General features: G+C 31.6%; 1 protein-coding gene across 1 annotated transcript in view; it reads right to left on the reverse strand.

Annotated features, from left to right (window-relative positions):
• The window catches only part of Smp_167190 (uncharacterized protein), a gene marked incomplete at both ends in the record, with an annotated part of 85,748 nt that overhangs the window by 55,487 nt on the left and 16,739 nt on the right, over window positions 1–13,522 (reverse strand). Inside the window, 5 exons of the mRNA XM_018794386.1 lie at window positions 4,272–4,397; window positions 6,201–6,341; window positions 7,600–7,667; window positions 8,458–8,566; window positions 9,934–10,071. Coding sequence (XP_018648804.1) covers window positions 4,272–4,397; window positions 6,201–6,341; window positions 7,600–7,667; window positions 8,458–8,566; window positions 9,934–10,071 — 582 coding nt within the window. The remainder of the gene's footprint in view (window positions 1–4,271; window positions 4,398–6,200; window positions 6,342–7,599; window positions 7,668–8,457; window positions 8,567–9,933; window positions 10,072–13,522) is intronic.

Consider the following 13,522-nt stretch of genomic DNA (forward strand, 5'->3'; position numbering starts at 1 on the left):
AAATACTGAAATCTCCACAAATCCCCTTCTAAATATAATCATATACTCACTAGTGACTGACTTCAAGATACATGTCCTGGAGTTCTAGTGGGAAGCAGTGACCAGTGGAGTTCAACCACGTCTATTGTGAGATAGGAACTCACTGAAGACAATTGGTGAATGGTTGCTCAACTTCGTGGATCAGTTGAAGTTAGACATTAACACCGTTGGATGCCAGCTCAGTGGTCTATCGGTTAAGGGCTTCGGCTCGAGACTGGTAGGTCCTGGGTTCGAATCTCGCGAGTGCGGGTTCGTGGGTGCGCACTGCTGAGGAGTCCCATAATAGGACGAAACGGCCGTCCAGTGCTTCCAGGTTTTCGATGGTGGTCTAGCTTCAATTGACTCATAATTTCAACTTTGAAAAATTATTAATATTACCTTAAAAAAACTTAGAATTTAATCTGGGAACCAAATAATACAAGAATATCATTCCTCTATCCGATTACCGGCTGAATTATTAATTTCTATCATTATTTTACGAATGTACTTTAAAATGCACAAAACAGAGTCAGTTTCCTTTGATAACATATATGCCTGGAGAACTTCTAAGTAAAAATATTTTTTTAATCTATTTAACATAAAAGTACTTTTTATCTATTTGTTAAATATTGAAAAAAGTATGTTAATTGTGCAAATTGTGTGAAAAGAATGGATATAAACAATCGATGATGATGAGATATAATTGTACTTGTCAAAATAAAGTTATATTTATACACAATTGTTGACAGTTCTTACAAGAAACGAAAAACAAATCAGTGATATATGTATAACTAATCAAAGAAATATTGACATTTGCGTTGCGATCACAAAACGATCTAAGTTTAAGACCGATTGAAAACCAGAAAGGACTGGACGGCTATTTCATTTAACCAAAGCACATTTTAGCATGATCCATACACGATACTATAGAATATGAACTCAGCATTTTCAGGCCCTAAACTTCAGACTAGTAAGCTAACATTTAAAGGTTTACATGTCTAACTTCAGTCAGTTGCCGATAATCTTCAACGAACCGTCATTGTTTTTAGCGGATAAATGTCTCATACATTACTTAGGGTTATGAACGTCAAGAGATCGCTACAAGACCTGAGCCTCCGAATGCCCTTATAGGGCTGAGGATGGGGAGAGTCGGCTCTCCTTCTCCAAATACTCTCACATACCCACGCGTATATAGCCACTGCCAGGGAAGTCCTACTCATTGCCTTCTCGTGGCGGGGGTATTGTTTACAAAATTGAGAGGACGAAAAGCGAATGTCCGGTGCTTTAACCGGGTCGGTGGTCACAGAAAGTTCATCTAGGGGAGTTGGAAAATCCTGATTCCAAACCAATGGTGCATATGGGTTAAGGGATCTTAAGGAAACAAATATCATATGAACCTATTTTTGGTCACTGTAGTCACAATGGGACTGCATCGCCTTACGTTGCTCCACTGCCTTGTAAGGCAGAATTTAAGGTCGAAGGCTCCGAGTGTGGCCCCCTAAGAAAATCACCTGCATCGGTATGGACACTAGGGCAGTATCACAGCCCACACACAAATCAAGTGACTTGCGTGGTGCATATGTATTCAGTGTTCCTTTGTACCGACATTTATGTGTCCAAATAAAATACATAAATACAAGACCTAAATATCCTGGGTTAGATCCTTTGTGGGGTTATCGATACACACTGCTGAGTCCCATTTTGGGACAAAATAGCTACACGATTTTTTCAGGTCTTCAGTAATTTACTGAGGTCGGTTTTTCGCCGTAATAACATTCAAAAACCTCCGCGCAACCTCTATCATAACGAATATTAATAACTTGAACAATGTAAATTTGATTAGTAGATATAAAGATTATATACTGAATTATTCAGTCAATATAATATAAACATTGTGCGATGTCGCTTAAATTACCATGGAACTATATTGCTACAATTCACATAAGTATAAAATCTTGAAGTTAAATCAATGCAATGAAACTAATTCAAAAGAATTATATCGACATTAATGTAAAAACCAAATATAGTAAATCTAGTTCAAAATGGATGAATAAAAATTCCGAAATGAAATGTGTGAAGAGAATATGTGAATCAATCTACGTCAATAGGATTAACTTAGAGTTATATCAACTGAAGTCTCAACAGATTTTGTCAATAAGTTCTCAGACTTCCCAAGAACAAATTTAATTGATATAATGAAATAAAAAGGTAAAATCAAAATTTTGACTCGTGGTGATGTTTTGGTCAATATTACTTTCCTTTTAAAATACAATATGGTGATTACTCCGCTTAATATTTGTTTAGTTTTCCAGTGTAGTATTTTATTGGTTATAACATTAGTTTATTTGAGTGTGATGTTTATCCAAGATACAATATTCTTGAAATAAATTAATGTGAAATATGATCAGAATGACATACAGCATGTGAATTATTATAAATCCGAGTATTTTTCATATATATGTGTAATGATTTTATTCTAGTTAATAATCTAAATGAATGTACAGTCAATATATAAGTAAATATATTTTGACTAGGATCGTCGTATTTTGTGGTGAATAAATCTAGGGTGTTTTTACTTGGAATCGTGGGAACTGCAGTGGCTACTCTTTTTTTTCAAGTTTTAGTAATAAACGACGTTGATATAACATTAATGAATCCATATTTTTATTTATCTACTGTCAAAATTCCTTGAATTTAATTTTATGCTTACTGCTTTATCATATTACGGTGGGTGTTGATACAGGGGACACAACATGTTTCAGCGATCAAAGTTGACCTAATGTTTCTACCTGGTACTATTTACCTAAAGTTTGCATATCTTACTACATAATTATATAATAGATATCATGACCAAGTTTTGATTTGATAGTTTTGAATAATGTTAATTTGGTTATTTATTCTTTGAAGAAGTGGCTTACACCGAGTCACGGAACGTCAGAAAATCTAAATTTTCTACTCATTGGGATATTACAAATATATTAATTTATTCATAATTATATAATAGTTAATTATCAATTATTAAGTAACGTTCAAATCTACCTAATTATAAATGAGAACAAAATAAGTTTATAATTCACTTGTGTTCAGCACCAAAATAAACAATAATAACAAATGAGGAAGGCTAGTAGAGAATTATACAAAATTTGTTAAAAATGCAATTGATTTCCATTAAATCTCCTTGGAATTCCTCATTGATATTCCCAGATGTATGGAACATTGAAGTTAAGTGCTGTAGCTTATTTCTATTATTTTTTGACAATAATATAAAAACTAAGGTTGAGTGAAGATATAAGTTACTTATCAGCAATTTCTATGTTCTTATAATTAATTGATTTATATGAAAATCCTATTTGCTATGAGGTCATCTACCACTCTAAAACTGGTAGCTAATGTTGAGGATTCTTTCAATAATCTGGACTTCGATATAAATTGTAGTATTTTCGCACTTAACGTTCTGAAAATGTAGAGCTTCATCCATAAGCTATTCGGTATTATAATTGTAAAACTCAGTCTATTAAATGCTTGGAACATCAAATTTTTGCCGTTTCTAAACACATATGTGAAGTTCATGCTGTTTGATTCAACATGCTGTGCTTCAAAACCAATTCATTAACACCTATCACCAGTGCATTAAATGTTGTTTATCAAAATTTTGAACTCTTCACCAAATGACCATTCAAGAAGATATTCAAAGAGCAGGGAGATTATTGAGAAATCTGTAGTTAGATTATCTATTCACGTTGAAAAATTGTTGTTCATGATGAAGTCCTTCTGAGAATAATTGACTGAATTTTAATGTGCCTAACTGCAGCGCAGATCATAAAATATTTGATTCACTGAGATAAAAAAAATAGTTTCTTCGAGATTTTATGCGATGTTTGCTAGTAAGTCCTAGGCTTTTAAAACACCATAGACTCGATTAGATATTACTGTAAGCATCATCGAAAGCTAGATGGGATGCCTTAGATTACTTGATTCCCGTTTACATCAAAAAATGTTGAACATAAAGGATAATAAGGAATTTCTAATTTGTTAACCATACGGATTTTCGTTTCAAGCCTTCAATAAAAAAAATAATTTGGTAAGCAAAACCGCACACTGATGTTGATTTAAAATGAAGCTTATTAGGATACTATTTCATGAATTTCACTGAAACCTATTCATAGATTGAACAATAATATGATAGTTGTTTACAGTGTAAACATGGAAGCTTAAAAAAAATATACAGCACATTATTTAAAATGTAAACTAACCTGTACAATCCGTTTCATTAATATTTTTATATCCATGTTTACATATACACTGATAAGAACCAATAGTATTTTTACAAAATGTGTGAGCACCACAACTGTCTATGTTCAATTCACATTCGTTTATGTCTAATTGAAATTGGATCAAAATATAAATGTGTAATATACTATCTAACTTTAAAGAATGTAAACAGGAAATAGATCCTTAAGCTACATATTTTATCCTTATACTGAGTAGATTTTGTATATTATTAGGCCATTCATTCTTTATTAACTGGACCACAAAGACAGAATTCATAAAAGTTTGAAAAGATTATGGATTCCAGTCAGTCAGAAGGTGAATATTAAATCCAGTAGACCTAATCAAGAAACTCTTATTGAGGCATAAATAAATATTATATCTCACAATCCACTAATAGGTCAATCAGTAATTCTCGACTACTTAATGTCCAGTCCGTAGTACAGGTTGATTCCTCTCTACCATATTACAGTCTGTCCATCAAACTAGTTGACTCCCTATAACAGTGGACTTCAATTTTTTGGCAAGTTATTTGAATTGTCCGTCTGTAAAAACAGACTAACATTTCATTTTTATCAAGGCCCACCTGGAAGCTTGAAGAAACTGATATTCTAAAGGGGATTCCATCCAGACGTAATAAGTGGAAATGAGAGTTTATTCCATCTAAGATGGCATGTCTCACACTAAGTTTTGTCCCAAGAAGTGATAAATTTCATCTAATGACTTACTTTTGATATACTGAGTGTTAATCAGTCTAAAAAACTTAAAAATCATTCATTGAAGGACGAACTTACAACTGAAATAAATTCAATTGACATTTGTCATGTAGGTTTAATCACTATCTAACAGAATTCCTAAAATATTAAACTATTTCAAGTTTCTAAATACTACCCTTAGTGAATAGTGAGTGTTTGCATTCGTTTTTGTTAAAAAAAGAGAATGCTTTCATCTTTAGTTTACTTACAATTACGTTAACGTATTATGATTTAGGTTTCATAAAGTATATTGCCCTTTCAATCACTAATTTATACTCGTCATCATAATATATCATCATAATTTCTCCTACTAAGTTTAACTATATCAAATCGCCAAGAAAAGTCATATCCCATCCATAACCACTAGTTACTTACTTCTTGTAAGCCATTATTTTGTTCAATGTTGTAATCATTTCGAATCCTTATTATTACCTGTTTCTGATACAGTGTATTCTTGATTAAGATTTGCTTGTTGGAAAAACGTTACGAACAAAACTGTTACTAGGATATTTTAAGTTTATTTAAATTGGGTAGCATTTAATTCCATTTGTTGTTAGTGAAACTATGCCTTCTTATCAAAGTTTTTATATGTTCTGAAAATTGAACCTTATGATAAACGTTTCAATTCCTTGTGAGACTATGTAATAACCATCAATTCAACTTCAGTCACTATGATGATGGCTTGGGTTAAAAATCAACTTCATTGAAACGCATTGTGGTGTGTGCTACTAATGTCGACAGATATAAGTAGTATATATCATCAATCAAAAATGAAATGTCTGGCGGCAGAAGTTTAAAAAGATCCAAGAAAAGAGAACGAGAACAGAGAGTGATTGGTGGGGAAATGCCCATAACACATTATACACTTCTAACTGATAATAGACTAATAAAATGAATATTTTTATAGTTTACCTAATTTTCTCATATACCTGACTGAAGTAAATTTGAAATAATGAAGTCAACATAAAAGAAATCGAGATATATAAAAGTGATGAATTAAAGAATGAGCAATACATTTTAAATTTATTTGTTCATTTCGTAAAAACCCTTGAAGGTCATTAGATTAAAGGAAAGTGTATGTGAAGTTTATGGATTAATTCTACTATGAAAACGTTTTTTTTAATATAATTAGCTATTCAAAAAAACAAATTTACTCACCTTCGCATCTTGAAAATTGAGATTTCCGTTTGAAACCTGATGGACACTCTTCTATTCGTATGCAGCGAAATCCTCCGATATGATTCATACAAGTACTGCCATAGGTACAGTTATGCTTGTTTTCAGAGCATTCATCAATATCTGTGTTGAACAGAAAAAACATTCAATATATAAAATATTATATGAACGAAGAATATTCTTTTTAATAATTTCTCACCAGGTTCTACAATTATAAATCCAAATTAATAATCCACAAAATATTGTCCAAGTTTAAGGCAGAGTACATCATTTAAAACTGTAACATGTAAATCAAGGAATGTTTGTAATATAGAATCAAATCGAATCGTTAAGATTGGGATAACTAATAGGAAGAGTTAATTTGAATCAGTTTATAAGTGAAATTGTGAGATAAATGATCTGAATAAATATAGTTGACGTGGGGTGAGAGAGAATAATGAAATTACAAATCAGATATTACATAATATGTAGAATAAAATGAATTAGGTCAGATATAAATTCACGTGGTATTGTTTGGTTGGATCTTCCGATTGATGTTCAGGACTGAAATTGATCAGTCTCCTATTGGCATATGTGCATACTGTGCATATTGCCTCGATATAGGTCGAAATGCGCGTCCTGTATTCCACTGCTAGTCACTATCCATCTTTATTTATAATGCTTGTGAATAAAGGTTATACCGAGACACTACGTGCAGTTTACACATATGCCTATAAGAGGATGATCAATTGCAGTTCTGAACATTAATGGGGAGATTCAAACTAACAATACAATAATGAATTAAACTTCACCCTAATACACAAGCTAGTAGCTATCTAAACGCAATAGCCAAGTGGATAACGCGCGGACGTTTGAAGCGAACGGTACTAGGTTCGAGTTTTTGCGTGAACACTAACTCTGAGATGCAGGTACATCCAGGTGACGAGTCCCAAATAGGACGAAAAGCGCGTCCTGGATTCCATTGCTAGCCACTATCCATCTTTGCTTATAGGCTAGATATAGTACATAGGGGTGGATGTCAAATTGATTTCTCTAAAATATTAGCAAATGTAATAATAATAATGACAATGGTAAGATGTGTAGATAAAATAAGTTTAGGATATAAAATGAACATTAATCAAATTACGGTACAATATTATAAAATCGATCATTAACAAGATGGCCCTGAAGTTGACCAGAGTAAAACGAGCGGCTGAACGTATTTCTTTTGGATGCAAAGCTCTGGCGTTTTGATCCGGGTAGCCATTGCCTCAGCCGTCTACAGGATTCTCAGTCTGACGGAAATAGGCAGATTTCATTCAGAAATATTTACAAATAAACTTGTAACTAGATGTTTATATTACAGTGTGAATTATAATTTTGGTATGTCTAATATACTCACCTACACATTCATTTTCGAGAATACGATATCCTTTCTCACAAGTGCACTTTCTTTCTTGATAATCATATCTAAACAAAAAATCGAAATGGTATCAAACATTTCTTTTTGTTGGTAGGATGATAAACATAAGTTATAAAAGATTTGATAAACTTATAGTGTTGAGATTATTAAGAAATCAAGCTGATGTGTCAGACTACTGAGCTGGCATCCAACAGTGTTGATGTCTAAATTTCATTGATCCATGATCCCCACACTGAGATTAATAATGTGCTAACTAGTGACTAGCTTTGAGATGAATGCCCTGGAGTTCTAGTGAGAAGCCGTGACCAATGGAGTTCAATACGCTTCGAGTGTGAAACAGTTATATATCTCAGACAATGGATAAAGGGTTGCGCAAGATCGTGGGTCGACTGAAGCTAGACATTAACACTGTTGAATGCCGGCTCGGTAGTCTAGAGGTCGAGTGTTCGCGCGCGAGACAGGAGGTTCTAGGTTCGATTCCTGAGTGTCGGTATGAGGATGAGCACAGCTGGGAAGTCTCATACTAGGACGAAACGGTCATACAGTGTTTCCAGCTTTTCAATGGTAGTTTAGCTTAGACTGACTCGTGAATTCAACTGTTGAAACACTGCAATCTCCACAAATCCCTCTACTGAGAATGATTTTTTCTTAGTTTTTATATAAAATGTTTTGATAAGTGAATGTATGATCAGATTTTTCACAGTGGATTTCATGAAGGCATCATATTTTTTAAAATAGGACGATCTTTGCGTTAGACTGATAAAATTTCAGTGTTAAAACTTAAAATATCCTGAAATATATTTTGGAAGCAATCGTGTACAATAACGGAGAACTTACATTTGGGTTGTAGTACAATTGGATTCTGTACAGTAGTATGAACCTAAGGTGTTAACACATATTTTTCCATCATCACAGTGAAAGCTTTTTTCCAAACATTCATCTATATCTAAAATAAACAAATAACATTCAGGAACAGTTTGAGTTTGTTTTCTTCAAAGTACTTCTAGTAATTATGTTCACGTATTTATCCTCAGATATTTCAAGTATAATGCTGTATGATTTCCTAAAGATGAAATTATTTTCATAAGTAAATTTTAAATAACTTTAATTCACCACTCATTCAAGTTATACATTTGTTTTTTATCACAGATTTATTGTTTAGATGGCAGTTACTTAGAAGTAATGGTTAAACGTGCTATGAAGAGGATATTTAATACTTCCAACATGGTTTTTAGTAAATAATTAACTATATTCAGCAACTGACAGAAGATTCTCATTGTTCATTAGTTCGTTTACCTTGAAAAGTATTCCAAGAGTATAGACATATTTATACATAAATTTTTGCTTAAAATACTGAACTAATCGAATATGAGAATGTAACGTCATGTAACTTATAGGGAGACACTTATATGGTAAGTAAACTCTTAGGCTTGATCAAAAAGAAAGTTGTCTTCACCATCTTTAATTAGAAATAACATAATTTAAATTCAAGAAATTTAACTATTAGGCTGATTATATAGTTATTGATATAGAGTATAACAAATACTCTTGTAGACAAAGAAGTAAACTTAAAGCAATTAGTCCCTTTGATAAATTTCGATAATGTAATGAGTAGACGAAGATTATCAGAACTATGTGATATATTAGCGCAATACATTTCGAACAATCTGATCACACATATACTTGTTAAGAACATTTATATATAAAAATAAAAGGTCAACTAGACTGGAAATTTTATTTTTACAAATAAATGTTCTTAACAAGTATATGTGTGATCAGATTGTTCGAAATGTATTGCGCTAATATATCACATAGTTCTGATAATCTTCGTCTTCTCATTACATTATCGAAAGAAGTAAACATTAATAACTTAAACTGTGTACAATGTTGTTGAAGGATTATTTATTCAAATGACGAAAATCTAAAGGGCTGATATACTTCGGTTTTAAGGTTAGGAAACAGTATAAATCATGACAAACCCACAAACCATGAAAATTCACTATAGGTATTAATAATTTCCTACTTTTAAGTAATATATTTTAATTTCAACTTGTTTGTATACTCGCAGACTAAAAAGTAGAATAAAAGCATCAATGTCACGTTGTGAGTTGCTCAGGTTTAGTGATAAAATATAGCTATTATTTAGTCTTTAATAGATAGTATTTGCGTACGGTTTTTACTTATATCCTTCATTTTTAATCATAAAAGATGTAACTAGTTTTGTTCAAGTCACAAATGAATGCACTATCAACATAGTAAAAATAAATAAGTGATAACAAGGGAAGACAGTTTCATGTTATTTCAACAGTTTACCTAGGCATTCTGTACCATTAGTGTTAATTCGTGTACCATGAGCACAGTTTAATTTGGCTTCACATAAAAAGAAGCCACGTTCATTAACGCATTTCTCCCAAGATCTGCATTTATTCGGTTGTTGACACTCATCAATGTCTACAGAAAAGAAAAATTTATTAAAATTAATTCATATAACCTGTACAATTTGGTACGTATTCCCTTTAAAAGTTATCATTTCCAGTGAGATGAATAATATTTAAGGATATATGTACTAGTTAAGAATGATCTGGTTTCAAATGAATGAGACAAATTGAATGTAAGACAATACGATATATATATATATATATATATATATATATATATATATATAGTTTTTATCATGAAACATCTACCAGCCAACAAACACTATTCATTCTAAATCTGAAATCAAGACCTTTTTATCAACATAGGGTTATGGATATTGTTGAGTTTAAATTGATATCATAAATGGATCAATGTTGGACCACCATTGCTGGCCCAGTGGTCTAGCGGTTAAGCGTTGGCGCGCGAGACCGAAGGTCATGAGTTCAAGTCTCGTGTGTGGGACCGTGGATGCACACTGATGAGGAGTCGTCCAGTGTTCCCAGGTTTTCAATGGTTGTCTAACATTGATACATTCAAGACATATTCGGTGAAAGCAATCTGATGCAAGAGTTAATTTTCACAAGTGGACTAGAAGATTATACTGTTTTTCTTTTGCCTCTTCATGTGAACATACTGTTCGAGAGTTGAATAATAGTCTAGTGCTAGTAAACTCTAAAAATTTACGCAACCATTAAGATTGTAGTCTGAAAACATTATTAAATTAACTTTCATAGTGAATCACTTTGTGGATAGAAAATTTGACTTTTTCACACTTTATTGTTTATTGTCATGGAAATTATACTCGTAGCACAGATAATGGTGTACTACTAATGTAGTCACTCTGATACTTTTCAATTTATGTCTGATTGTCATCTCATTTTTCAATGGATTCATTTGTGACTGTTATTAATGTAAGTTTTTGATAGCATTCACAGTGTCATTGATACAAATTTCCAATAACTAAACTGTATAAGTTAACTGTCAGCCTCATTTTTGGTTTTTTCTAGACGGCATGAATCTTTTGTTTTCAAATAACATCGATAAGTCTTGGGTTGAAAACCTTCTGATCAATAAAGCAAGGGTTATTTGGACTTTTATTCATACTTTTATGATAACTGAAAGTAATCTCCGTAACCTAGGTCCAATTTGATGTTTACTTACTATTTTATTTACATTACCCATATCAGTCAGCCAGGTTTAGTACAGCTGAGTGACTTTATGAAACACTATTTCATTAAAAGTTAGAGAAACTGATCATGAAGCAGATTGTTGGTGGTTATACAACTATAGTTTGTTAAAACGGTTTGTAAAGCTTTTATACAATTTAAAACAATTTTCACTGTGAACTGACATTGGAAGGAGAGGGATTGGAATTTACTTTAAAATAAGTAACAGCTATAAAAACGGATATTTAGAGTTTCCTTTTTAGTATTATCGGAACTTTGTATAAATTCGTTTGATTTGAATTTTCTTCATATAACAAACTGATGCCAGCTTAAGAAATGGTGAGAATCAGAGCGCGCTGAGTAAAGTTTTCATCTTAATCCGAGACTCATTACATGTGTATACTCATATGCTGATATCATAATGAATCCATATCTTTCGTGATCCGTTTCTTAGTGTTTCATAGCTTTCAGTGATTTGTCAGCTAATGTCAAGCGTCAAATTACTTCTCATTGATTCATAAAGCAGACAATAAATGGCATGTAGATATTTATTTTATGTAAAAAGAAGCCATTATTTACCTAAAAAATATTATAATTTTTCATTATTTATTTTTAGGACTGAATTCAGATCAGTCACTTTCGGCATATGTGCATCATTAGCACAATGCTCAGAATTAGATATTAAATCACTGGCACATAAGTAAGCGTGGATAGTGGTTAGCATTGGAATCTGGAAAGTTCATTTTGTCCTATTTTGTGCTCATTAACTGGATATACATGCATCCCAGTGTTAATATTCACACCTGGACCCTTAACTCATTACCTTTCCCTTCAAATATCTAGTACATTATCACGACCGGAATTTAAGTACATGCAGTCGATGAGTCGTAAATGGAGGAAAAAGTGAATCCTGGTTTCCACTGCTTGACACAGTTCATTTCTACTTGAATAAAGATAGTTCAATGAAAAATATTTCTTTTCAACGATATCTTTTTTTTGGTACATTACCTTTATTTTAATTGATCATACAATATATTACTTACGGTAATAATTATGTTTTTAAAAAATGATTTGTTGGTTTAGTACCATCTGATATGTTAGTTGAATATAAATGTTTTTTAAATATGTTGATGAATACATTTGTAAAAATTAGAACAACTCATGTAAGCGAACAATTGTTTTCAATTAGATTGTCATGAGGCTTTACTCTAATATACATGAATATTTATACGAATAGGTTAGACCAATCAAGGCTATTTGAGTCAATAATCACAATGAGATAGAATACGTCACCGAGCATAATCGGTAAAAATACAAGTTGATAGTGGGAAGACAAGTGTACCGATAGTAGTAAGAATATTTAATTACGATAACAAAAGTCTTATCAATAGTTAAACACTGGAAAGAGGAGGTCAAACGTGGATAAATAGACTTAGAATAGTGATCACATAACATTAAATTCATTACGTAATAAGAAGTATGTAAATAGATAGTGAAGAATAGAAACGGAAAGAGGCGGAAAATTACAAACAAATGATAACAAAATTAAAAATAAAATTTTAAAATAATAATAATACCATTTGTTAAGTTATGTCCGGTCATGGAAGGGATAAGGGGGGTTTAAAAAATTTTTTCTGTACACATAAATTGTGAAGTACACTAAAATAATACAGCACACATTTTAAAAAAACATTGTTTATGCCCTTAAAAAATGATTCACGTAATTTATCGACTTTCCTATTGAATCATAATGAAAGAAATATATTACTATTACTTTCATCTATGTATTGTATAATTTCGCTTTTGGCTTTAGATTTGTGTTACACAATTCTTGCACCCTTCACATTTTAATTATATAAAATGAGATTAAATAGAAACTTACAAAACAAAAATGTTAACATTTATGATTTGGCTTATGTGTATGCCAAAATCTATTCTATTATAATAATTATAATCTATTTACTATAGTATTTTATACCTTTATGTTGTTTTTTTTGTTTTTAGGATAAACCTTACTGTTTCCCAGTTTCCTAAATCAAATTTATTGATTTATCATATTTATATACTTCGATGATTTAATTTTTCATTCGGTCAGTAGAAAAACAAAAACAAATAAATAATGATCATTGAAATTATGTAATGATCAAAAAAGTGTTAGATTATTAAATAGGAATAATATATATTTGTAAAATCTCAGTGAATGAATTTGAAGTAAATCCAACGTTTCACCTGGCAATCTGGTCCAAGCTTTTTGAAGGAATCAAATTGCCAGGCGAAATGTTGGATTGACTTCAAATTCATTCACTGAGATTTTACAA

This window comes from Schistosoma mansoni, chromosome 1 (genome assembly GCF_000237925.1).
Source record: "Schistosoma mansoni strain Puerto Rico chromosome 1, complete genome".
NCBI classification, from domain to species: Eukaryota; Metazoa; Platyhelminthes; class Trematoda; order Strigeidida; family Schistosomatidae; genus Schistosoma; species Schistosoma mansoni.